General features: G+C 37.0%; 1 protein-coding gene across 2 annotated transcripts; it reads right to left on the bottom strand.

Annotated features, from left to right (window-relative positions):
- Window positions 1–26,045, bottom strand: MPP6 (membrane protein, palmitoylated 6 (MAGUK p55 subfamily member 6)). Of its 2 annotated transcripts, none has more exons than XM_009704190.1 (11): window positions 25,921–26,045; window positions 20,818–20,970; window positions 12,368–12,520; window positions 11,610–11,837; window positions 10,306–10,437; window positions 8,215–8,314; window positions 7,807–7,875; window positions 6,572–6,733; window positions 3,749–3,951; window positions 3,215–3,343; window positions 1–827 (listed from the first exon to the last, which is right to left on the bottom strand). In XM_009704190.1, exons 1-11 carry the CDS (start codon window positions 26,035–26,037, stop codon window positions 651–653), a joined length of 1,623 nt encoding a protein of 540 aa, XP_009702492.1. In that variant the 5' UTR covers window positions 26,038–26,045; the 3' UTR covers window positions 1–650. The 2 variants fall into 2 exon arrangements, with proteins under 2 accessions (XP_009702492.1, XP_009702493.1); XM_009704191.1 differs by having other exon boundaries at window positions 25,939–26,037.
- Between the last annotated feature and the right edge of the window lie 1,437 nt (window positions 26,046–27,482).

Below are 27,482 nucleotides of genomic sequence, written 5' to 3'. Positions count from 1 at the left end.
ACGTATAAGGGAACCTACACAACAGTTGTTTAAATCAAGAGACATCGAGAATTTGCGAAACATCGAGAAAGCACCAACATCAAGCTGAAAGAAGCTGGAGCAATGGAGCTGTGTGTTGGTTGCTGCTTTTAATATTCAAAATTCTGCTCCCATGAAATTGTTATTTTTTTAAGGAAGAAAAAAAAACCCCAAAGAAATTACTGTTCTTTCCTAATAAGAACTATAGACTTTTAACCAGTTAAACACTGACGTTAACAAGTTTTACAAAAATTGTTTCAAGTATCCTTTTTTTAATCACAGTGAAAATGTAAGACCAAGATGTAAATGTTGAAGTGAATGACTGAAAGTTTCTTAGATGAAAAAGGCAAAGGTACTAAATCAAAACATATAAAAATGCTTAAACGCATTTCCTTCATGTGATATGAATAGAAAGGTTATCTGTAAAAAGTTAGAAAAATTAAAATAAATTACATATTTAAGTACACTTTCCCGTCAACATTTTTATAAAAATTCAGAATAGTGTACTTTTGAATATACACAGAGTAAAAATGCACAGGTGCCGTAGGTTATTGTCAGTATCTACACAACATCACATTAGCATATTTGCTGCAGTTGATTTTATTTGTTACTTAAGCTCCTCTTGAGCAATCTCAGTATACCCAGCTAATTGGGACCCACTGTGGTTCCAGCCTCAGTCTCTCGATAGCAGTCTGTAGCTTCTCGAAGGCCTTGTCGAGGTTGTCATTTACAATGGTCAGATCAAAATAGTGGTTGTACGCTCTCTGGATCCGTGCGCTTTCATCCACTGTTTTTTTCAAATCAGTGTCCTGTTGAAGAGAATTTAAAGGTTACTAAGAAGATAAGACTTGGCAAATCCTTATCAATACAGAAATAGTATCCCTTCATTACATCCTGCGACTGACTATTTAAAGCTCTATACTGAATATGTTTTAAAAATAATTAAGTTTTCATTTATAGTAAATCCACACAGAACTTAAGCTAAAATGCATTAAAAGGGCTGAAGAAGTTATGAGGTGTGCCAATAATGTTAAATATGGCAACCAAATGTTTGCAGATCTTGCAGTTTTTAAAAAAGTCAGTAGAAGCACGTGAACTTGGGCTGGTATGCACAACAGGCAGTTAATAATTTTCTATGTGCAGCTGACGATCCAATCAGAATAAAACTAATGCTTTAGGAATGACTGAGTCGATCAGTTATGGAAATACATTTGTGCCCTTTTTTATTTTCACAGAAAGCACCAAAAAATCCAAGAATTTAAATCAGCATGAAGTGGAAGACAATGAAAGATACATTTCTAGTAGAATAACGCTCTAGAATACTTTATTGCTTTTAGAGGCTACATTTCAGCCTTGCTCACCTGACATCAGTTCCTCCTTTGTAAACTACTGCTCCATTATTTTAGTTCTGCCATGAGCTGCAAAATATGCCGCTATAGATGAAATTTATGTTCCTACATTATGAAGCCTTCATAAAGTGCTGCCACTGAGCATTTTTTTGTGTTTCATTAGTCCTACATTCTTAGAAAATTCCTCTCCATTTTTGCACAAAAGCAATTTTTTTGTAAGCAGTTCTGAGATTTGTCCCCTTGACAATATTTATTTTAATATTTTCAAGTCCTGATACAGTTGTAGATACAAAGGCCAAAATGAAAAACTAAGTTTGTGAATATTTCCTTCACAGTAAATGGAGACAAGCAAATGTATCACCACAAGAGCCAGAATTTTTGCAATAGAATGGCTTAGGATGCAAGAAATAATGCAGACAGACCCATTAGCAAGCAGAACATACTACTTTAAATGACATTTGTTCAGGTAGTACAAGAATATGAAATGGAAAATCATACTCTTTATATACATGTGTACAGATATGATTTAGAATCTGTAAGGATACATAAATTTATATTTTAAATGTAACTATCATCTTTATTATTCATAAGGACAAGTAAAAAAAGGGAAGGATGTCCCTTAGGGAATCAAATATTAGGAAGTGCAGGAAATTATTTCTATACTTCTCTGGACAGTTTTAACCTTGCCTTCTTGTATATGCATCACAAAATTCAGGGTTCATGTAGGGCAGGGAGAAGCAAAGGCAGAGCACCCACCAAGATACTAGAATCTATAATAACCAGAATCCATGACTAGGACTGGACAGTCTCTCATGTGGTTAAGAGAATGGGGTCTCACAGGTTTGAAAAGAAAAGGAAAAAAAAAAACAAAACCCTAAAAATCCTATATTCATTTAGTGGAAATTATCCCACCCCCCGTTTTATTGCTTTGAATGGCCGGTCAGCATTATATAAGATATTGCTACTATCTAAGCTGCAGCACTACCGTTGTGAGTTACCAGCAAACCATGGCTTTTCTCGGGTGAGGAAGTTGTATGGCTGAACATAGAGGAGAGTCTTCTTAACTGCTCAATCTGGCTTTTTTTGCTTTGGTCCTCCAGCTGGGAAAGTTCATGCCCATACAGAATATTTATAGTTTGCTGTGCTGGAGGATGCATGTCTTATTTCCCTCTGCTACACACTGTATCTCAGAAAAGGAGAGAAGATCTAATGAATAAAATGTGCCACTTCGCTTTACATGACAGATCCAAGGAACTTAAGGGGAAGAGAAGCTATTCAACGCTTCTTTGGCTAGGAGCTCCCAGCCATTCTTAGTGCAGCAGGTGCTGCTGTAGCAGTGGAAACAAGGCCCAGTTGCATTCTCTTGTGGTTTTTGTTTGTTGTTTTTTTTCTTTTTACGTAGGCTGCAATTACCTTTCCTAAGGATGACAGATTCCATTTTTAAAGCACACCTATATTATAACACAAACGTGAACAAAACTTTTTTTTGGGGGTGGGGGGAGATGGGGAAAGTGAAGGAAAGACATTTACATAAAAGAACAATTCCCAGCATCAAATATCTACCATTCGCTGCAAATAATCAAAGGTGACACTTCCCAAAGAACACATTACAAGTAATTTTGGTAATCAACACTTCTCTGTAAGAGGTCTATTTTTAAGAAAGAAGCAATCTGCCTTATACATAGTATTTGATTAACATCTACTAAGTAATCAGCAAAAGCCTTTCCTAACTTTTCTTAGAGACATTAATTTCAGAACAAATTCCATCTAAAATGAAAGGTAAAAAAAAAAAAAATAATCTAGAACATCCTGTTCAAAGCAAACTAAATATGAAATAATCTGCTTACAGTGAGAAGTTTGGTTGTAATTCCAGCATCTACCACAGCCTTGTGCATTGCACGCAAAGTTTCCAGCTCTGGAGCAGCAATAAACACTACATAGGGCATGAATTCTGAAGTTCTCAGTATTTTCAGGGCCTAGAAGTAAAGAAAAAGAAAAAAAAAAACCCACAACCTAAATTTGAGAGTGACTCACTGCATGTCCTCATTACTTAAGGGGCACTGCAAAACTACTCTGTTACAATGGGCAGAAACACGTAAGCAAAGATTCTTATTTCTAATTTAGAAATGCTCAACATCATTCCTTCCTTGGCTAAAGAGATTATTTACTACTCTGCAAGACTCCTCTTCCATGCAGAATCCAAGTTGGTTTTTTACCATCTTTCCATCTTTCTAACTCTAATTTCCCAACTAAGTGCTTCAAATACAAGAATCCAGTTGATATTGTAATCTTTAAGTCAGATAAGAAGCCTTCAAATTTAAAGGCATACCTCTTCAACATTACACTCCTACACTTGTAGTGTAACATTGTAAATGATATACCTGTGGATTCACGTCCAAGATGCAGGTCCTTCCTGTCTGAACAACTTCAAGGATGGAATCAATTTTCGTGCCATAAAGATTTCCTTCATATTCTCCATGCTCTAAATATCTGCCAGCTTTAATATCCATCTCCATTTCAGCTCGTGACACAAATCTGTATGCTTGCCCATCCTTTTCATCATCCCTTGGCTTTCGTGAAGTAACTAAACAAAAAATTTAAAATATAAATTGAATGTTTTCTTTTTATATTTGGAATACAAATATGAGACTGGACTGCCTATTAAGTTAGGGAGAATATAATACACATTAATATACGATGAGAACTGTTCCATATACAGATTAATTAATTATTCTAGTGTAAGTTTCAAAACTGAGCACAGCCCCTCCTGTTACCTTTATTTCTGTTCTTTCCTATATATGTTGCTTACTCACCCATTTGCTTATTTCCTTTGTATACTCCTTCACACTGTATACAATACTCACTCATGTCATCTTTTTAATTATTCACATAATAAAATAATTATTTAAGTGACTTGGAAATCAAATGGAAGTTTAATTCTTAAATGCCAAATAACTAAGTACACATCAAAATCTGCCCCTCCAAACTTTAGCACATACTTTACTCACAGTATTTGCCCTGTTACTCAGGGCAGAATTACCTGAGCTAGCTATAAAGAAAATTAGCTTAAATATCAGAAGAAGCCCAGCCACCATAGCAGAATCTTAGCGGAGGCCAGCTAATGCTGCTTTCCAAGACAACTTACCCTTTAAAGCAAGGTAAATTCACTGCAGAGAGATTAAAGCAAATATTAAAGTAGAACATTAGCAGCTATCTTGTGTGTTGGCTCCACTATGCAGTACAGACATTATTTAAGAAAGAAAGTGAAAATAAAATAAAATAAAATATCACATTATTACTGACTTTGCTGTCCTATCACTATATTAGCTGCCCACTACTTGCATTTAATTACATTTTAACTCTAGAATATATTAAACACAACAGCAAACAGATCCCGTTGGTAATACTTGTATTGGCACTTGTATTGCCATATCAGCACTTGATGCAACTTGGTGATAGGAGTGGAAAGCATTCTCCCCCTTCCAGTAATTCCTCTCAACATCATTATTACAGAAAACTCAAGTCCCAAGAGAAATGATCTTCTGAAGCTGAGAGCAATAAACATATTACTAGAATATCTAGTTTTAGCCAAGATTGTACAGAAAGATTAAAACTATAATGGTTAATACAATACCAAAAAACCCCAACCCCATCCTATCAGTTTGAAATAAATTTTGGAGACTGAGCTTTAACAGTTTACAGCCAGAAGATGACTTAACAGTTCAGCTATCCACACGGAAGAAAAAACACAGCACCATTTGCTGGATTAGAACTTAACACTCAGGACATGCTTCTCCCCATAGCACAATGGATCAGTTTCAGCCATTTTCAAAAAACAAAAAACAAAAAACCAAACCTAAACAAAAAACCCCATACATATTTGTTTGTGAATAACCAGGAGAATTTTCTTCTAATCAAAGAAACTGAGGCCAACTAAAGATTATATTTAGATTTTAAGTAGGAAAATTAGTAAAGTAGAGAGGAGATTCTATATACACTAAACCACATATTGCGCGTGCATGAGTAGATCGTCAGATTGCTAGGTTGGACAAGTTACTTTTTATGCCTTTGAAGAGTATTCAAGAGCTCCAAGTAAAAGCATTTTAACACTGTTACATTACCTATATATATTTAAGCATCTATATAGCATTTTAGAGAAACCAGTAATTTTGAGGGCTTTTGTAAAAAGGAATAAAGAATTTAGTAAGAAACTTTTTATTACTTCTTATTTTGCCAATATAAAATAATGAGATTCCCAGGGGCAGATTTCTTTTAAAAAGTAACACTGAGAAGTCAACCTTGTTATCAGTCGCACATACCAATGCTTAGTGCCCTGGCCAGTTTTGGTGTTAGAGATTCAACAAATGAGACAGACTGGTTCTCTCATGTTGCACAATTTGTCTTTCAGACCTGTCTCTCCTCCCTCCCAGATCTACTTCTTGCCCACTGAAAACAGAACGGAACAGACTGGTTTTGAAATTCTGAAAAGCAGGTGACAAGAGGAGAATAATAATATAGCTAGGATTGACTGCTGACCAGAGAAGTCCAACAAGAGGGAGCAGTTAAAAAAATAAGCATCTTGTGAATAAGCAAAGTAACTATATGGAAGGAAGGCAAGAAAACAATACTTCAGTACAGGAGGAAATTTTTTCCTGAAGTTGACAGGGAGAAAAAAAGAAAGATCATGGGTTTGAGGCTAGATATATTAAAACAACAGACTATTACACAAATCTTGGAGATCACGAACACTTCAGTTTTATTGGAAGTTTGTTGCTTTTCCCCACATTTCTAATACTAAAGTAACAATTTATAATGCCTAGGGTGCTTCTGCAGATGGAAAATAAAACGGTAGACTGAGAAGTTTCACTGGCTGTTCATTACAGAAGACCATTGGGAACTTCTAGAATCCCCTCAGTAACTGATGGTGACTAACACTGAAGAAACCTAGCTGACCGAAATACTGCACATACCAAAACTGTTTCTCTGCAGCATCAGTAACATTTAACTGCTAGTTACAAGTATTTTCACTGTCATCATATATGCTAGTTCAGTTGTCTGAGAAGATGAAGAACCTTCTGTTTTCCCACTTTATACAATTTTTATACTCTGATAAAATTACTCCTACCCTGAATCACTGGGACAAACATCACGTATTTTCCAGATAATCAGAGACTCAAAATATATTAGGAATGCTGACAACTTACATGGCACTGTAGTTCCAAACCTTGTGGGATTCAGTACTATAAACCTGTTCTTCAAACTTCTTCGCCCTACTCCTTGGGCCCCAATTAAGACCAGTGTTTTCCTCTGAAAAGGAGGCATTTTTGCTACTTCCTCATAGATCTGGATTTCATGACGATCAAATTCTACATTGAGAAATGTACAAAAAACAATTAACACATAGTCAGTACTGTAAGAAAAAAAATTAAACGGTCCTCCTATGTATCAACAGACCACATGTGAATATAAATAGTCCTCAAAGGGCATTAAGTCTAAAGCAAGAAAGCTTGTATCAAATTGGTATGGGGATAAAATAGTTAACCCTTCATGTACAGTGTAAGATTACTACCTTTACTTCCAAGGAGAAAATTCGAGATTGATCTGAATAGGAAAACTGTGATTAACAATTAGTGAGCTTTCACTGAATCACAGAATGGTTGAGGTTGGAAGGGACCTCTGGAGGGCATCTGGTCCAACCCCCTGCTCAAGCAGGGTCACCTGGAGATGGTTGTCCAGGACCATCTCCAGACAGCTTTTGAATATGTCCAAGGAGGGAGACTCTACAACCTCTTTGGGCAAACTGTGCCGGTGCTCAGTCACCCTCACAACAGGAAAAGTGTGTCCTGATGTTCAGAGGGAACCTCCTGTGCTGTTGCCTGTTGCTTCTGGTCCTGTCACCAGGCTCCTCTGAAAAGAGCCTGGCTCCGTCCTCTTTGCACTCTCCCTTCAGGTATTTATACACACTGATGAGATCTGTCACCCCCTACACCCCCCCCACTCCCGAGCCTTCTCTTCTCCAGGCTGAACAGTCCCAGCTCCCTCAGCCTTTCCTCAGATGTGAGGTGCTCCAGTCCCTTCGTCACCTTCATATGTCTGTGTCTCTCTTGCACTGTGGAGGAGCCCAGTACACCTCGGGTGTGGCCTCACTAGTGCTGATAGAGGGGAAGGATCACATCCCCTCAACCTGCTGGCAACAAAGCTTTCATTTTTTTTTCCTCTTTTAACACACAGTTCTTCTCTGACTTCCACCTACCAAAAGATGTACTCAGCACCACCATATCTTCACTGGTCACTATAGCTTTTCAATGATAAAAACTATCTGATCTATCAAATTTATAATCAAGTATTTTACTGCAAATCTTTTAGCTTTTCCAAAAGATTAGACTCTGCAAGTTTAGAAGCCTAGAGAACTTTATTCATATGTAATATGAAGAGATACCTGCATTTCTTGTAGTGAGATACATCATCTTTTTCTTTTTTTTGCTGCTTATTGTTCCACAGAAAGGCCCTACAAATAAAAAATGAGAAAATGAGAAAAATCCATCAAACATGTTTATTAACTTTCAGTGCATACTATAAAAACATAATTAAAAAAAGGGCTAATTCTTATGCCTTTCCCACCTCATATAGCTTTTCATCAGCAGGTGGCAAAACTGATTCATCTATCTGTGAAGCCTAAGCATAGACTTTAGCCTTTGTCCTTTAGTCAAAGCCAAAATATAATAATTAGCATTTTGCAATATTCTGTGTATTCTGACACAGCAGTTTTCTAGTATCTGTGAAGGCAGGAAAAGCAAAATAAATGGAGTCATAGCAAAAGTTATTCCTGAAATTCATTAAATCTCACCTGAGTTGTCCCAGTCCCTCCTAACAAAGGCCTTTCTCTTCTCTTCCAGGAACTGACTAGGAATAAGCCCTGCACTTCCTCCTTCTTTGACATGACTAGCCTGGGAAAAAAAAAAAACAACATAATCATAGATAACTTGTGAGAAGCATTTTTCTCATCGACATGGTGTTGACTGACTTTTACATTGCCAGAGTTTGTCAGTGGTGAGCATTGATACATTTAGTGCTGAGTCTTGGAAATTCAAACTCAGATGTGGATATTAAAATTCTGTCTTACAGTAACAGAGTCTCACCATTGAGTATGAAAATTCAGGAAACAAATAAAATAGACAGAAGTTTCATTACTGATTCCCATTAAGTTAGTAAGCTCCTATAGCTATAAACCTTTGGCATCAAAATCCTAAATGGAATTCTATGGCTCCAGACATTGAACTCTCAAGTGACAAACCTCAAGACTTCCTAGTACACAGTATACTTATTTTGTATTCTTGAGCTGCTCCAAACAGGTTCCAGTGCAGCTTATTAACTGTCATTTGACAAGCAGTGAATGCTATTAACACATGCCTAATCATTCCTTCAAGCTTTTTGCACTAAGTAACCACAGATTTAAAATCTAAGTAACTTAAGTATTCCTAGTAATGAAAGTTTGGCTAAGATTCTCTATAAAATTAATTTCATGGCAAGCTCAATTCTCAGCAAGCTTAACATATACAAACACACAGTTACAAAATGTTATACTTTTCTTCTCCATAAATGGTTGGCCTGTCTCTTGCTAACAGGAACTGTCTGCTTTTCAACTCTTATGTTTTTACCTATGACGAACTGATTTTTTACAGTTAGCAAGTTTTCTGTAACAGTCTAGCACTTCTAGAAAGCACAAGGAAAAACTAACTTTTTTTCCTAGCGGCATGATCTGCACAACACCACTTGCAACACACTATACTGGTTTAATGCATTTCATTTTTGCCACTGATTGAGTGTTTAACATTTAAGTTGTATTTCTCCTGGACTCCCACAAGTTACAACTGGAGAATTTGAAAAGCAATACAGAAGACAGCATGTAAACTAAATGTCAAACTACTCTGGAGTTTTGGAGTGTCTAACTTCTGAAACTAATGAACTTGGCAGTGACAAATCTTCTGCCTTCCCTCACACTTTTTATTCTCTTTCTTTCTGTTATTGCTGTCACTGACAAGCAACAGAATTCAGCAACAGTTGTTGATGTATATTCAAATATTTTTGTTGCTTTTAAAAAAGTCGTATATATATTGCTCTCAAGTAACGTTTGGCTCACTGTTGCTTGTTATCTAGCAAAAGGTGAGCAATTTAGGGGTAGGAAGGGAAATTAATAATGTAAAACTCTTTGCCTAGATTGCCACTGCCACTAGCAATTTTGAGGTTCACTCATCCCACTTTCAAAGGCACTTATGATGTTTAGTTGTGTGTATAGTGTCTTGGAAAAAATAAAAATAGAATAAGCACTGGATTACATTTCTACTGAAGGACTGAATGTAGAAATACAACCTTAAAGCAGGATGAACTACTAATATTTGAAATAGTGCCGAACACTCTGATTATGAACATGCATGTTACAGCTCAAAGACATTGACCACCACTGTAGAAATAAAAGATACAGCTTCTCCAAATAGCTAGTCTCACCCATCTTCAAATCCACAGGGTTAATTTCCCTCTCTCTCACCTCAACTCTGAGCACTCAGGAAGGGGTCCACTTCTTCCACAGTTGCTGTCAGGGAAGGCTTACCACAATTAACATAGTCAACCTAAGACTTTCTGCTAGAAATTGTCCACTTAAACTGATTTTGGAATGTCTAGGCTTATAATACAAGAACAAAAAAAATAAATAGCAGTAATAGCAAAATGAGTGTTACATATGCAATTTATACCATTCAATTTTCTCTAGTATTTCAATTGTTGATATCTTGACATTAGCATGAAATTGAATTGCAGTGTAAATATTTTTTCTTATATCTACTGTTAAATGGAAATAGACCATAATTTAAAGTGCTTACTATTAAGGCAACTAGTAAAGCTTTTCAGTTTTTTATTTTATTTTTTTATTCTTTTTACCAACCTGCCACCAATTTGGATCTTCCCGGTTTACAATCTGAAGAATTTCTCCTTTAGAAAATTTCAAACCTGCTTCTTTGCATGGGATGAGGTTGTCATTATATGGATTATAATCAAAATGACACTTCACAAAAACCTGAAATGTGTAAAATTTACAAAGCTTAAACATTATAAAATACATTCTTACTAATTTATCTGTCAAACCAAAGTAATGTCTTTACCTACAGCATGAAAAGTTTGACATGATCAAAGTTGCATTTGGCAAGTAAAATACAATCTATGGAAAAAACTGCCATATACCAGCTGAGAGTAGAATAATAAGCAGTGCAAACCTTGGCTGAAGGAGCTTCATGATAAAAATAAAAAAACAACTGTTCTATTTGGACAATGTATTACAACACACTCATTTTTGCATTTCAGTATATACAACTCAATTGGTATTCTGACTTTAAATTACTTAAAAATACAAAAAATTCTCAGAATGTGAGCACTGTATTCAAGGCTTGTGGAATCTTAAGAATTAATTTTGTCATGAACTCAATGTTCTAAAACAAACAAGACAGGTAACTGCTTAAGACTGAAATCTGATGCAGGGGAAGAAGCAGTAAGCTGCATCAGTAGACTGGGAACATCTTTGACTTTTTTCTACCAGGCTGGGGAGCAAAGGAAGCAGCGCACCTGCCTCAAATACAGCACATTCCCTCAGCATCAGTCTATTATAGTCACGGGCATTAAGATCCACTACCTGAAGGTGTGTCTTACAAGATGTTTCAAAGGCACTGATTTAGAGCAACAAGTTACTTCTGCAGTGGAGAAATCGACAGCCTACAGCAACAACAAAAGATAAGGAATAACCACCATCCAAGTCCCCACTTAAGTCAGCAAGTTCAAGCTCCTCTGTTGAATTCAATACGTTTCTGGATTCTATGAAACAGATTACTTGGACGCTGATCACGTTATAAACACATGCAGTTCAGTGCAGTTTAGCGTGCTTGTGGCTAGATCATCAGAGGTCACTGGTTGTCAAAGAAAGATGCTTTATATGTAGTATACAAATGCTTATCAATCTTAGACACTAATTAGAATTTTTGAGACAGGCATATTAGGTGTGGTATTAATCTACCGAATAAACCCATTTCCAAAATGTAATTAAAGGTGAATACAGGCATCTACAGTTTAGCCTTCCTGCTAGCATTAAATACACAAAATAATCAAAATATGTCTAATCCAAAATCTTACAATAATCTTATGTGATAAAGTACCAAGCAGAAGTTCTTTTGACAGAATTGCTAGAAATGTGCTACTGACCTGTTGAGGAATAACAGTGTCTCTGTAGCTGGGGAGAATCTTCAGAGTGACACTGCCACTAATATTTTTCAGCAGTTCCTGCAATTCTTTTGGATTGTTTCCAACCTCATGGCCATTAACCTCTTTAATAATGTCACCTACATGCAGAAGACCTTGTCGATCTATCATTCCGCCGTGAAGAATCCGTGCTATTACCAGATCATTGTTCTCAACTCTAAATGTAACACCCTGAAAGAGATATGTGACACCTAGTTTACCATTGTTTGAATTTCAATTTCATTTTCCCATTACCTCAAGAAAAAATACACAGCTATGGGATATTCCATCTACCTCAACGAAAACAGACAGTAATAGTCACCACAGTGTAAGAGCTCCTAATACATAGACAAGCATCAGGTGACACAAAAGTGCTTTCAGACAAGTTTTTCATACGACTGAACAATGACTGTATTGTTCTTGACTGCATGCAGTCCTGTCATTTTGTATCAGGACCAAACAGATGTTGTGTTAGTCAGTCATGCTATCAAGTCATTCAGTCTAGTGACTGCCTATTCACTATCCCATAATTTCTTAAAGAGAACAGGATGGAGAAGACACAAATATCTTCTTATTTCAACCTCTCAATACTGATCTTATTACCCATTAAATTACACAACGTAATAATGGAAATAATTAAAACTTAATGCAAGAAATCAGGCACATGGAAATGTTTTCACTCGCACTTTAAATTAAAGACATACTCATCTTCAATTACTTACCAGTGGTTCTCCTGCTCTTTTATGAATTCCAAGGATACGAATAGCATCTACTGGAACAATTTGGTTGTTCACTGAAGAATTATTGACTTCTGGGCTAGAAGGAGGGGAATCGTAACATTTTGAAGCCACAATATCATGTGCTTCCAAGAGTGACTGCAAAGGAACAGAAAAAGCCTTTTTTAAAATCATGAGATAACCATTTGCAAAAGGACTTAGTGCTGAATAACTCAACCTGCCTTTTTGGGATCAGATTATAAAACTCTTACTTCACATGGAATGGAGCAAAAATTGATATATAAGTACTCACATGGACTGATAAACCTACTGTCGTGGTAAATACGCTCTCTTTTGGAAATACAAATGATTCCTCTTAAGGAAGTATAGGAGGAATACAATGAATCTGGGAGGAATATGTGATCTTGCAGGAAAGAATGTGGAAAAAGGAGTACCTAGAATAGTTTTTCACCAAATGAGACAGTATCCGAGCAAATGGTTAAAGTAAACGAACAACCCACTGCAAAAAAATGAATATAACTCATCATTAGATACTTGTGTTTAATGTAATAAAATTTTCCTCCACAGCAATTTGGATAATTATAGGTATGCAAGGATTTCTAGAAATCTGCAGAATGAGTGTTTTCTGCTTGCATAAAGCCCAAGCAGAATCCTAGCACCAAATGAATCCAAGTTGACAGAATTCACTTTCCGGAAGACAAGAGCTCAGACCTTATAGTTAACAGTGTTTTCACCAGTTCACAAATAGAAAGCAAAAGGAGGAGATCCAAATAAATATAATCATCTTTGGAAGACAATGCAATTTAGACTTGATTTTCTCATAAAGGATACTTTAAGATTTAAAGAAAAGAATTATAAGACAATACAGGTAAAACAAGATCAAACTTGTGAAATTAGACAGTGGAGACTTTGTGTCTTAAAGAGGGAAAGGGACACCCTATGCCATCATATACAGCAGTTCAAAATAAAACATCCTATAGCACAGAGAGTCTCACTGACAGATACATAAAGAGGAAGAGGAGCAAGTAGAGGAGATGTCTACCAGGCCTCAAACAACATTGCTTTGTTTCAAACAGTCACCTGATGAGATACGGTCTTAAGTCAGATCATTGACTGCTGTCAAATAAGTAGCTAAAAAGAGAGGACACCATAGGGACTATCACTGATAGTGACATGCACATGCCAGAGGAAGACAGCAAGCAGAGCAGGTGAGCCAGCAACATTTAAGCAAATTTAACAATTTTGCTATGCAGTCTGCTCCATCCTACTGTAAGCCACCTCTAACCTAAAAGTTGTGCAACCACATTAGTTTAGTGTTAAGCTCAACATGCAAGCCCTCAAAGTGTCACAAACCTGATCAGTCATTTTAATCTGCCCATTACACGATGACCCTGCTGATATTTCAACTTGAGGTTAGAAGGAGATCCTAATTCACTGATTCTGCCCCTGCCATTAAAACTGTAAAGACAGCTGCTTATTGTGGCTGCTCTGATACTGTGGACATAAACCAAATCCAATTAAATAGGAAAAACAATCATTTATTTAACTCAAGCAGCTGTCAGATGGTAGCAATTTCTAATTCTTCATTATCCAAGACACATCCAGTTCAGAAATCAGGAGAACAGATCTCTCTTTGCCAATGTTTGCAAGCAACATTTTCAGATCTTTCTACACTTCCAAAATGAAATCAACTAGCATCAACTACATATTTTAACACATTACCACTGACAAAACCAGGTTGGTAGACCAGTACAATACTTCCAGTTTTCTCTTTTGAGAAGACTTTTCCATGCTAGAACAAATTGTTGCCAAATTTTCTAGCGACAAACCACTAGATTTCTCATGGAGCCTTACACATAACCACGCTTGTATAGCTCACTGCCTTTAACGGTCATATAATTTATGGATTATAATCTGATAAACAGTCAAAAAAGACTACTAAGATAACAGTCTGTGTCACCCTTTTCAAATTAACATGCTTTGTAAGATTCTTCAGTTCTTAAGTCTCATCCCACATTCTGATCCTTTTTATTCATTCAGTTTTATGGATAAACATGAATTCTTTCACGTACCACTTATTCATCTTGCAATCACAAAATCTTTTTCCTGCTACATACATGATGGCTGAGTCAAAGAAGGTCTACCAGGGACTCTATATTGCTGCCCACAATTATAAAATGGTTTACTTAAGAAAAGTAGTTTATTGGTTTCCTTAACAAGCCATAGTTAACTTATTACCTTCCCATACCTATCTCTCAGTTCTGAAACTCAATAATCTCTAACAGTTTTATGAGACTGTTTCCAGCCAGCCAGGTCACAGCACACAGTCCTGAAGAACACTTAAACAAAGCCACCTGGCAACAGAGGCCATGTGTCTGTATCCACTGCCAAACTACTCTCCAACATTTTATGTCACTCAGTTGCTTTCTTATTTCAGTAATATGGTTGAGTGATCTGAGAAATACAGTTGCACGAACTTCACTTGTTTCTTTCTTATGGCATCAGAAAAAGTGGTATCCTGCACTCCTGCAACTCCAGAGCTCCCCTGGAATCTAACCTTTCCCATACTGGTGCTGGAACACTTACAAAACCACTGCCAAAGTCTGCAAAACAACACAGAGTGAATAATCAACAACCATAAAATGGTTAGAAGTTTCCTCCATACAGCATACGTAAACAGGATCAGCTGACTGTCCAAGACTGGATAACCGTAGAAAGGTTCTCATGGAAAAAATGGCAAAGTTGCCAAAATAAGGCATTTAGAAGAACCCTCTCCCTGTTACAAGAGATACTACACAATGGACATACAGTCCTGTGGCAGACAACATGGCCTCTTTGTGAAAGATACTGTCATAAAGTAATCCATAAACTTGGAACATATTGATGTCTTTACAGTAGTTTTCCATGGCTGCACTTACTTGACAGGTAAAAAAAAAAAAATAAATTTAAAGAAGTAATTTAAAATTCAGTAAACAAAGAAGCTTTAAACATCCAATGCTCTCTACAGTGCGGAAGCCAAGTTCAAATTCAAAATTTGTTTTTCCTAAAAAAATTCTCAGCACGATCTATACCTGTTATGAAGCACTGCCTGTCCTATATGATAACCATTTCCCCAACTGTGATCCAATAGAACAACTAAATTACAAATTGGGGTCTGGGGTGGGGGGGAATACACAAGAGTAGAACAACTCTATGGCCTTGAATTCAGGACTCCTTTCCTAACACTTCAAGACCTCAGAAGTACTTAAAATATTTCCATTCTTTTTTTATGCACTAAATATGTGCTAGTCTTCTCTAGATAACACTGTTTAAATATTAGAAATTAATAAACAGACTACAGGCCCCTAATGTCCATGTGAAAAACTGACATTTTTAAAGGCTGGTCTGGAAAAGTGAGGAAATCATTTAAGATCTTAGAGAAATCAGGAGGGCTGGTACGGAGGCATGAATATATGGGAAAAACAACCCTATAAATTAAGATCTGTCTAGAAGGCAACTTAAGTTCACTTTTCTAAATGAAGCATTGTAAAGGTATGATTAGCCATTATAAAGCTAACTATTAGAAGAAAATATTGGCTGCTTTTCAGAGTAAGTATTTTACTGCCAGCAGAATCTACTATTTAGGATGAATGGCTTGCATAATTCTTGGGAAGGTGAAAGTAACTGAACAAATTCTTACATAAGCAGCAGAAGTGATTCTTCTGCATGTTTAACCACTGACGGTGCGATACTTTCAACTCCTCCCTCTTCCCTCAAGGCAATCTCTTACCACTCCTCACTTCTGCTCTCCAGCTACTGTCTGCTAAGACTTGCTATAGCCTTTCCTATGCACCGCACGTGCCAGCTGGCTCTTTGATACATACTGGCCTGATGGCCAGCCATCAATACTGTGAAACTCATAAGAACTTAGTATCTTCTACACTTTGACCACTGAAAAGTTCAGTTAAAACTAAAAGGGGTAAAAAGTGGAAGGGAAGGAAGAAGAAAGGAATGAAAGGAGAAATCAGAAAAGAGAGAGGACAGTCAAATATAATAGTATAACCACACATGCACCTGTACTCCAGAAGCCAGTCCCTCAACAATGTTCTTCTATAAAAATGTGTAAAAGAAATGAAGTTCTATAATTCAGTATTTTCAGCACTAAATGATACATTCAAATAAGCTATTGCACTGATGACTTGTATACCACATTTGATACTTGTATGCCAAGGTAGGTTACAACGGTAAGGTGATGCTGTGATAAGGTGGCACCACTCATTTGTAAAATACAGAATCAGTCTCTAAAACAGTTACACAATAGTGTCCATGAAACTTGAAAAGAATCAAGCCAAGGTGGCCTGTTTACACATTTACTGATCCGGAGAAAGAATGCAAATTACATTTTCTATAATTATACAATGCCATTTGTTTTTCCTTTCTTTATTACAGGTCCCTTCTTGCAGAATTTGGAATATGCCTCCTTGCATGAAATGAGGCAGAAAGGATAGCACTTATTTTTTATTTAGTTAATTTTCTGTTTCCTTTTCAGAGGGAGACAGACATACAGCCACCCCAAGCCTCAGAAAGAATATTGTATCCACATTTTGGTCTGCAAATTGTCCTAGAAGCTCTTCTAGAGTGGTCATAATTATGACATCAGTTAAATAAAAACACTTAATCAAAGTAATGCTACTTTGGCCTCGGTTGTCTTTGTGGCCTGCCTCCAGATGGGGAACGGAAGCACAAAATTAAGGGCCAAAAAGTACACCCTAATATTAGGCTTCAAAAGTGAATCACATCAGATCTACTTTTAAAAAGCAAGTAGCTAGCTGCTTTTTGCCTGTATGCAGCAGCCAAAGCTGTTAATTGTTTCTGCAAACAAGACTGAAGGCCTCACAACAGGCACTTAGAAAATAAAAAAAACCCACCACAACAGGTTAAAGCTGCTTCAGAATAATTTTTTTTTTTAAAATGAACTCTAATTCTGTCAGAGTGAAGGATAGGTTAGTTCTCCAGGGCAGCATTTAACTATCTTAACTATCAAACGGTCTTTTATCTTCCTTTAGTACCTAATTCTTTTGGCACTATCCAGGTTTTACAGCAACTGAAGTAGGGAGCTCTGGAAATAGCTTATTTCTCTTACATACCTATGACTTACCCAACAGTAGAGTGAAAAAAGCAGCATGCAATCTTGTTCATAGCATGCAATAATCATGACATGAATTTTTAAACTAGGTTCCAAGGAAAAGTCAACAAACTGCAAACCAGTAAGTCTGATGTTGATACTAAACAAATTAGAAGTTTCCACAAAAACCAGAATGATTGGACAAAATAGATCATAGGAAAGCATCAACATGCTTTAATAAAGGGAAGTCATGCTTCTCAAATCTAGTTAAGTTCCTTGAAAGAGTCCCCAAGCATGGCAACAAGGCAGTTACAGTTGATAACATAGATCAATTTCCAAAAGGCCTTTGATAGACTCTTTTATCAAAGTCTTTTAAAGAAACAAAGCTTCCATAAGACAAGCAGTAAGGCTCTCAAGTGGATGAAAATATTGGTTGAAAAACAGAAAAATTGCAGCTGGGAATGCAGTATTATTACTTTTCAAAATTCATGTCACCAGGGGATTTCCCACAAGCATCTGGGCTCAGTTCTTCACCTGCCCATATATTGACACGTCAGATAAGTGATCTAGGAAATGGGGATGAGAAGTGAAATGACAGGGTTTGCTGATGCTGCTAGACTACTCAAGGAGTAAAACAACTGACTGTAACCTGCAGGAGTATCTCATAAGCAACAGAGTGAGAACAAGCCAAATGAAATTCAACACAGACTGCAGGGGAAAACACAATCCTAATTTAACATATTAACTGACAGGCTCAGAAGTGGTATCTCAGAGGTGTAAACAGTACCAACCCAAACCAAACAAATAACTCATGTATACGTTTACTGAGTCTAGAGGTACCTCCTCTTTACTGAGAGGGTGGTCAAACACTGGAACACGCTTCCTAGAGAGGTGGTTGATGCCCCAATGCATGTCAGTGTTTAATAGGTATTTGGACAATGCCCTTAATAATATGCTTTAATTTTTGGTCAGCCTTGAAATGGTCAGGCAGTTGGACTAGATGATCATTGCAGGTCCCTTCCAACTGAACTATCCTCTTCTATTCTATTCACTAGCTGTTAAAAAGGCAAACCAAATACTAGGAATTTTTAGGCAATGAGTAGGAGATGCAATGGAAAATATTACACCACTTCATAAATCCATGCTGCTGTGAATGACTCTGGGAAGCTATATACAACTTTGTTTCTCTTATTTTTATTTATTTGAGACAGACACACACACATATACAATGAGGTCTCTGAAATCACAAGTAGTATGGAAAAGTCGGTTAAGAAAAACTGTTCACTTTCTTCTGACACAAAAGCAAGGGAATATTAAGTGAAATTGACAGGAGACAGTCTCAAAAACAAAATAGCATAGTCTCCACTCTGATGGGGGATGTTGTGAATGCTGCGTTTTTACATGGGTTCAAAAAACAGCTGAACAAGCTGCTGGACGAAACACCACCACAGGTGGATGATACTACTCACTCAGAAGTCTGAGCAACAAAGATTATTAAATCCTTACAGAACATTTTGGAAGGTATCACTCTTGGCTTGTCCTAGCCTTACAGTCTTCTCTAGATGCCTACTGCGGGGGACAGGGAAGGAAAACAGGAAAGATATTTGTCAAATGGACCTTTAATGTACAATTAGGAAGCACTAACAAAAGACCACAGCAAAACTGTAAAGTTAATGTAGCATATATGCAATTTCAAGTCTGCTCTCTATAAATCAAACAACAAAAAACATACAAGAAATAGCACAAATATTGGCATTTTTGTTTACCAGCTACTTTGGAACTTTTAAATTAAATGTGCATGATGCTTAAGCCTAAACTAATGGAGTAACTGACCCTAGCATCATGTTGTGCCTCTCTGTAAATATGACTGCTGAACAGGAACGAATGCTGGGTTTGCCTTAGTATTGGCTATTCGGCCTAATTAAAATTCTTACTTGATCTCAGTCTCCTACAGGCCATTTCCAGTCTCCATCACAAAGATTCTTTGCCCAGTTGGTCTCTGGTCTTTGCCATCTCTCTCCAGAGATCAACACTACAGTGCCTTTCAAAGTCAGTCTACTCCATCACTTCACTTATTAAGTCCTTTTCATCTTTTGATTCATCCTCTTTGACTTGTTAGTTTTAGTTTTGCCATCTAACACAACGGATCTTTGTCAGATCTGTCCGTGCACCAGTTAGCCCCCAATTCCAATCTTTTTGCCTTCTAACTACCAATTACTCCAAACCCATCCTCTCCTTTGCCAGTACCAATTTCTGCTAAGGGATCAAAGACTGATTTGCAGGTTTATTCACCAGTAAGACTCCAAATTGTAGTCTCTGATCCCTTAGCTATGATGCCCTCCTGGACAGGGGAGGTCAACATACTGCTCTTCAGAAGAGGCAGAGGAACTGTCAGCACTCAGAACAGCTACTACCTCAAAAGCTGAGCTCTTAAAATGTCCCCTCTTCCAACAGGCCACAACACAGCTTTGACAGCATTTCCAGCGTTTATCTATGTTAAACGGTAATGCACCTCACTGGTATGTTTGTATAATGTATAACTGAAAATTCAGGAAAAACACAAGTGTTTAAACTCATATACCCAAAAAATGTCTATGACTCTACACCTGTCTGCCAAAAGAAGTACATTTATACTGTGACAAAAGGCTTGCTTATGTTCTTCTACAGGATACCTATAGTTAAGTACTAAAGCCAGCTGAAGCCTGCCTAGAAAGTCCTACCTAGCCTGCCTAGAAAGGATCTACCAAGGATTTACAAACTCTAATCTTCAAGGGTCAGCTGGTAACTGAATCACAGCTAAGGAAAAACATCTGCTTTTGACAAGCATATGTCAAAACTTCACTTATGTTAAGTAGAGCAACAGTGAGAAGGATGCAAAGTGTCAACTTAAGCTGCAGCGTAGATCACATCATAGAAGAATCACATTCATTCATTCTGCAAACTGCACAGCTTACACATGAGTATGAATGCCAACAGCTGAACTGGAATGCAGAACGGTCAGTATCAGGAACAGAGACCACCTGGAAATGCTAAGGATGAAGTCTTCAGGGAATTGTTATGGAAATACCAGTCATATAGGAAGTAAATGCTTGTCCAAGATTTATAACAGAAACGCCAGTGGATTTTAATACAATAGGTGAAGATATTCTTGAGGTGATATCAAAGAATAAAATCATGTTCATTCTTAACCCCACACAGCTTCTGCTTTACCTTTCATTCAGAGTAAAATCCTACATATTAAAGTTTGCTACTGTTCAAGTTTTGTTTCATTATTATTCCTAGATCCATGTGTGATACAGTAAGTTGGTAATATACAGTGAAAAGGTGGCACCTGAAAATGAGGCTCCTTGAGTATTCCAACCAATTCTGCAATATTTTCATCTTTATTTACTAAGGGACTGATGTCTTCAAGAATTTCATTCACCAACTCCAGGTTGTTGTCACTGACAGCCTCAAGTTTAGAATCTTCCAGTCGCTCATGAGCCTGTAAGATTAAATATATGAAACTACAGTGTAAATAAGTTTCAAGTAGTTCCAATTTACAAACCTTTTAAATAATTTCTTGATCTCTTTGGCAGGAAAGCCAGAAAAATTCCATATAATGTAATCTGTATATTTTATCTTTATAACTGCTGAAAGATTTTGCATGCTTAACTATATGATCCATCAAACTTTATAAGCAGCACCCGTCAGAGATGCTTGTATGTCCTGATTTCCTATAACTTTTATGCTATATACAGCAAGCAGTCCTCTCTGAACAGTACAGCGCCTCAGATCTTTTCTGCTTCAGAACCCAGTACAAGTACACCTTCTAGAAGAAGGACAAAAAAGGAACTACAGGATCTGCTCAGAAAAAAAAAAAAAGTCTGCCAGAGAAGCATTTACCCCAGGCTCCTCCCATTCAAACACCTTCAAAACAGCAAATTCTAAGGGAAAGTATGTATAACTAAAGGAAATGTTACAGAAAAGTCTGTGGCAAAGGCAGCTAACAGTATCCTGTGCCATGTTAAGATAAGCATTACCAGAAGGTCAAGCTCTACTTGGCACTGGTGAGGCCACACCTGGAGCAGTGTGTAGAGTTTTGGACATACTGGAGAGAGTCCAGTGGAGGGCCATGAAGATGATGAAGGGACTGGAGCACCTCACATTTGAGGAAAGGCTGAGAGAGCTGGGACTGTTCAGCCTGGAGAAGAGGCAGGGGGCGGACACGCAGATCTCATCAGTGTATATAAATACCTGAAGGGAGGGTGCAAAGAGGACGGAGCCAGGCTCTTTTCGGAGGAGCCCAGTGACAGGACCAGAGGCAACAAGCAACAGCACAGGAGGTTCCCTCTGAACATCAGGACACACTTTTCCCACTGTGAGGGTGACTGAGCACTGGCACAGTTTGCCCAAAGAGGCTGTGGAGTCTCCCTCCTTGGAGATATTCAAAAGCTGTCTGGAGATGGTCCCGGACAACCTGCTCTAGATGGCCCTGCTTGAGCAGGGGGTTGGACCAGATGCCCTCCAGAGGTCCCTTCAACCTCAACCATTCTGTGATTCACTTTTCATCTCTTTCTAGAGCCACTGATGCAGACATAATCCTTTCCTAAACACCGCAGATACTTAAATTCATTGAAAGGTAGGTGCTTTGAGCGGCAAGAGAAACATCTCATAAATCTGAATACTTCACTTATTTATTACAAGTAGCGCTGTATCATAAAATCAGGGATTAAGAGGAGTCCAAAAATAACTAAGATTCTCAATGCACTCAATTAAGAGTTATTTACAACACCATAGTAACAAGAAGTTCAAAAAAGAACAATTGCTTTGGCATATAAAAACACAACAAATAACAGATATATTTGGGAGCCATCTAGATATACTTTCCAAATATACAATTTGAAGGTATGCGTACACACCTGTTTTCTTATTACTGCTTTAAAACAGACATTAGAATAAAATTTTGCTATAATTAGAGAACTTTGTTTCCTGAAATCATCTGAGTATTAAATTCGACTTCATATCTATAAAATTCTGCAAGACTGATGATCAAACAGTGGAAAGGCTAACTTATCATAGAGAAAGGCATTTCAAACATTCCCCAGCACCAACACACACGAACCAAATGACCATGATTACAAAGTCATAGGAAGCTTGGCATCTACATAGATTCTTCTTAATAAGGGAATGCTATTTTGTACATAATACGTACAGTAAACAATATCCTTCTTTTAAAGTTTACTTCTTTTACAGCAAGTAGAAACACAAATCTATTGACTTTTAAACATACTCCAACTGCAAAATCTTTATAAGATTAGAGAATATGGGTTACCTTCTTTCTCACTCATTTTCTTTAAAATACTACCTCTAACACAGAGTATAATCTAAATACAAATATCCTCACCCTTTAGCCCAAAATCAAGGTCATGTACATACTGGGGAACAGAAAGTTTATCAGTCAACAACCTCTCATCCTGTAATATGTCGGAGAGTAGCAGAATATGGAGTGGTATGAATAATTAAAAACAAAAGAAAAAAAAGAAAAAAGGAATACCTTAGATTTTTTTTTTTTGTTTATATCAGTTTATCATTTCAGAAATAGTGATACTGAATTCAGTCTTTTGATTCATTCAGTATTTATTATACTTGCCAAATGTTCAAATACATCAATATGTTTTGCCTCCAACAATCTGACATCCTAAATACTGGACTCAACGTTTCCAGATTACTCCTAAGATGTTTCCTTGGCCTAGGTTAGGCATTCACCTGGTATGCTGTAGGCTATGCTACAATACTAATAGTGTGACTGCAGAAAAGAAGATAAAGTTTTGAAGTTCAAAAGAATAGTTAACAATCCAGGAGACGAGAATTTTGGTAAGACAGTTCAGTAGCAAAACTGAATAAAATTCATGCATTTTCCAAATTCAACAACTGCTCTCAAAAAAGCATAACAATTCTAAAGCCTAGTTAGGATTGAACATAAACCTCAGCACAGGAAAGACATGGACCTGTTGGAGCAGGTTCAGAGGAGGGCCACAAAAATGATCAGAGGGATGGAACACCTCTCATATGAGGACAGGTTGAGAGAGTTGGGGTTGTTCAGCCTGGGGAAGAGAAGCTCCAGGGAGACCTTAGAGCAGCCTTTCTATACTTAAAGGGGGCTCATAAGAAAGATGAGGACGGACTTTTTAGCAGGGCCTGTTGCGATAGGACAAAGGGTAATAGTTTTAAACTAAAAGAGGGTAGTTTTAGAACTAGACATAAGGAAGAAAATTTTTATGATGACAGTGGTGAAACATTGGAACAGGTTGCCCATGGAGGTGGTAGATGCCCCATCCCTGGAAACATTAAAGGTCAGGTTGGACAGGGCTCTGAGAAACCTGATCTAGTTGAAGATGTCCCTGCTCATTGCAGAGGGGCTGGACTAGATGATCTTTGGAGGTTCCTTCCAACCCAAACTCTTCTATGAATCTATAAACATCAGTAAATGATAGGAAAATACATCTTACAGTGATTACAGTTACTTCCCCTTTTGCCTACCACCTACTGAAGAATGGAAAGGTACAGTAAAAGAACCCTATCCCCCAAAAGATCTGTTATTTCTACCTTGATGCCTATATTCTAGACAGAATAAGTGAGAAATGAACGTATTGCAATTTTAAAAGATGTGCCGAACTTCGCATTGCAAAATATTATAAACTAACTACTATACTTATTGCTAGCCTTCACTTTTTTTAGGGACTGAAGAGAAAAAATAAGCTTCTATGGCTCATGGCACATTTCTCTAAGTTTCTTTTTGATCTTTTTGGGATACTTTACATAAAGATTAGTCTCAATAACTGACTAATAAAGGAAAATGAAAAAGCTTTTGTGTTTCTGGCCTGGTCTGAAATGAATCTGCTTAAACAATCTGACCATCTTAGGGTCCTGAGAATTGCCTATTCTGTTAAAACTAGCTCTTCTAATAGAAAAACAAGTTTTATGTATTTTCAGGGACAAATGGATATATATGAACCATATATACTTCATGAAATGTGTTGTCATCTTGATCTTGTCCTTATTTAGCTCTGCTGGTTAGGACTGAGTTTTTGGGTTTAATTCCAAAATAAATACAGAAGAAAATATGAGTGCGGTCATGCCATATGAACACAATTAAAACCTTTCAGCATTCTAGATAAAGCAAGTTTATAGTTAAGAATCTGTTTCCATTACAACTACTTTTTTACATCTGCTAGTCATTAAATTCCACATAGCTGTAATTGGCCATTAAAGCACAAATTCTTGGTAAGAAAAAAAAATGCTTTGCAATGAACATTTTCTTCGTGATAAATATTAAAGATGACCGACACAGCAGATACTGAAGTTGGAAACAACTCCAAGTAAGAAGATGCTTTTACTGACCCTAGTAAATTCAGTACACAAATCTCTCTCTGTAGTCATCTCACTAGCAGATGAGACACCTTCATTATTTCTAAGTTTATTACTATGCAATGTCTTCAACTTACAACAAATTTTTTGAACAGCTAACCAGAAATGAATTCTTATAAGAAGTTTTCCTTTCTAAATTTTTATACTGAGCAAAATTCCTGCACAACAATCCTTCAGCTTTACAGAGTATTTCATGCCTGCCCAGAGGGCATTGCTTTCAGATGTCTATTCATAATAAAAAGACAGCTACATTTAAGAACTGTTTTTTCCTCATGAAAGGAGCTTATTTTTATGAAGTAAGATTAAGAAAGAATGTAAGTGCTGTGCAATATTGACTGCATCTCCCACTGGTAAGATCAGCTACATTTTAATTATAGAATACAAAGATTTCTTTAAAATATCACCTTACATATTTATAATTGATTGCTACCATCTATAAATAAAAGGTTTTCATAATGCAAGACCAAAACTAAGGATAGCCCGTGTCTCAGAGCTGACAATCGAAGGTACTAGCATTACCCTGAGATCCAGGAAAGGGCATGGAAAGAGTATTTCACTAGGCTGCTCAGAAAGGCATTTTGAGCCAAAGACAAAAAGAAAACTCGCTCGTGTTGTGGGAGAAAGAAGGTTATTTCTCTCACTTTTAATCTTGGGCAAAAATGCTAAAAGTCAGAAGGCGTATGGGTTTTGCACACAACAGTGGTCACGAGACTCTATTAAAACCAACTGCTTCTAATTTGAAGTATTTTGACAATTTCTTCATAAGTGATGTTACCTCACTGTTTCTGAGGTCTCTGGATTTTTCTTCTTCCTCTAGAATCTTCCATATAACAATAAATAAGTGTGCACAGAAATTACATTCCACCAAATATTCACCTTCAAGAACTCCTTCAAGTCTTTTAATAAGATATACCATGATATACATAAAAGCCATTGTTAATACTTCAATCCATACTCAATGTTCACACAACAATTTTAAGAATTAAAATATTTCGGTTCTACTCAAAGCAGCAAGTTTAAATACCTTAGCAAGTGATCTTACAATAGGGTTTTCCATAATTCCTTTAAGAAAAATCAGGTCTATTTCTTCAGCGCCTGTTGATGTTGGCAGATCAGTAAGGTTATCCAGGACCTGCTGCATGGCTGCTGACAAAACAAAAACAAGAAGTAAGTACTGACCAAAATAGGCTTGCATAAATAGCAAAACTCTAGGAAACACCACAATATTAACTTCAGAGATGTTAAGCAGCCAACTACATCTACTGAGAGCAAGTGGACAGAACGGAAAAAGAACTTCTGTTTGTTTGTTTGTTTGAAAGATGAAAATAAAAGGATCTATCCAAATCCTTACCACCACAATCAACTTAAATCCAGGTTCAGCACATTCCTTTCAAGATTCATTACTACTTAAAGACTGAAAAAACCAAACAAGTATAAACTATGTATAAGGTATGCACAATCTTCCAGACAAAATAAAAGCAACTCATTCATGATTCTTTTCATTTAATCTCTCTTTCAGAGGAAGTTTTCAGCCCTCATGCATACACCAACCAACTACAAGTTTTATAATGCTTCCATAGGCAGATTTCACTGTTTTTAAAATTAACACATAGTTCCAAACCAATTTTTTTTTTAACCAAAAATTTTCTTCCAAGGCAGCTCTTACCTTGGGGACACTTGTGTCCATCCCTAGCAGTCCTTTCCAACCAGTTCTGACTTATTGCACTCCAGCACTAAGTACAGATGCTAACACCAACCTGGCACCACAACACACTGCAATGGGAAGTACATCCCACAATGCCAAATATATTGTGCCTGCCCAGTACCCTCAGTGGAGATTTTCCTGGCTATTTACAGACTCACAAACAGAACTGCAGCAACTTGGATGAGAGTGAACAATGGTGCCCAAGAAAAAGTCAGAAAATCCCACCATCCCAGCCGTCTTGTCCTGTGAAGTCATTGAGTCGAGTGATGAGAATTTATTTTATAACTGTGTGCTTCAACCCTACCATTTAAGATAAAGTTGAACAAAACAGATATTTTATGTTAGACAACAGGTTCAGTATGTTCACATATTACAGAGTTCTTGTGCATTTGGGTTTATTTGCAGCAGCCCTTAGCTGGGATTACATCAGCTAGCCCTGAGCTTGCAGAGATGAACATATGCCAGTTTAGGCCGAGTACAAAAGAGGGCACCACTGGAGACAGTTATGATGTCCTTTACAAGGCAAATGGTTATTCTTTCCCTGTTTTCCAACATATGACTAAATATTCTTATCTTGTAGTATTATCTTACTAGTGAATAACCCATATTGTTCCTGTTTTTAATTGTGTTCTTTTAAAATCCTGCCAAGTTATACGTGCATGCTCAGACACATACACAGGCATACTAAAAAAAAATAATAATCTTCTGTTGAGATCCCCAACAAGCTAAAAAACATTTGAACAACCACTGTGCACTGCAATGCTCTGCATGTTGCGTAGCAGCATGTATCAAGAGAATTAAGAAGCCTATACGCCCCTTCTCCCACACAGGAATTTACTCTTAACTTTCCTCACTGCTTTATAATGAAAGCTATTATGAAA

Source organism: Cariama cristata, unplaced genomic scaffold (assembly GCF_000690535.1).
Source record: "Cariama cristata isolate BGI_N322 unplaced genomic scaffold, ASM69053v1 scaffold1347, whole genome shotgun sequence".
NCBI lineage: Eukaryota > Metazoa > Chordata > Aves > Cariamiformes > Cariamidae > Cariama > Cariama cristata.
The sequence above is the reverse complement of the archived record's forward strand: the minus strand, read 5'-3'. Positions and strand labels throughout refer to the sequence as shown.

Bases quoted from the DNA above. Each gene is read 5' to 3' on its own strand.
- MPP6 (XM_009704190.1), bottom strand. From the start codon at position 26,037: ATGCAGCAGGTCCTGGATAACCTTACTGATCTGCCAACATCAACAGGC. The intron at 12,521-20,817 runs GTGCCACCTTTT...GTTCCTTTGCAG, and splicing joins TCAAGGAGCCTCATTTTCAG to TCACTCTTGGAAGCACATGA. The intron at 7,876-8,214 runs GTGAGATTTAAT...TTTTATTTGTAG, and splicing joins GAGGGACTGGGACAACTCAG to GGCCTTTCTGTGGAACAATA.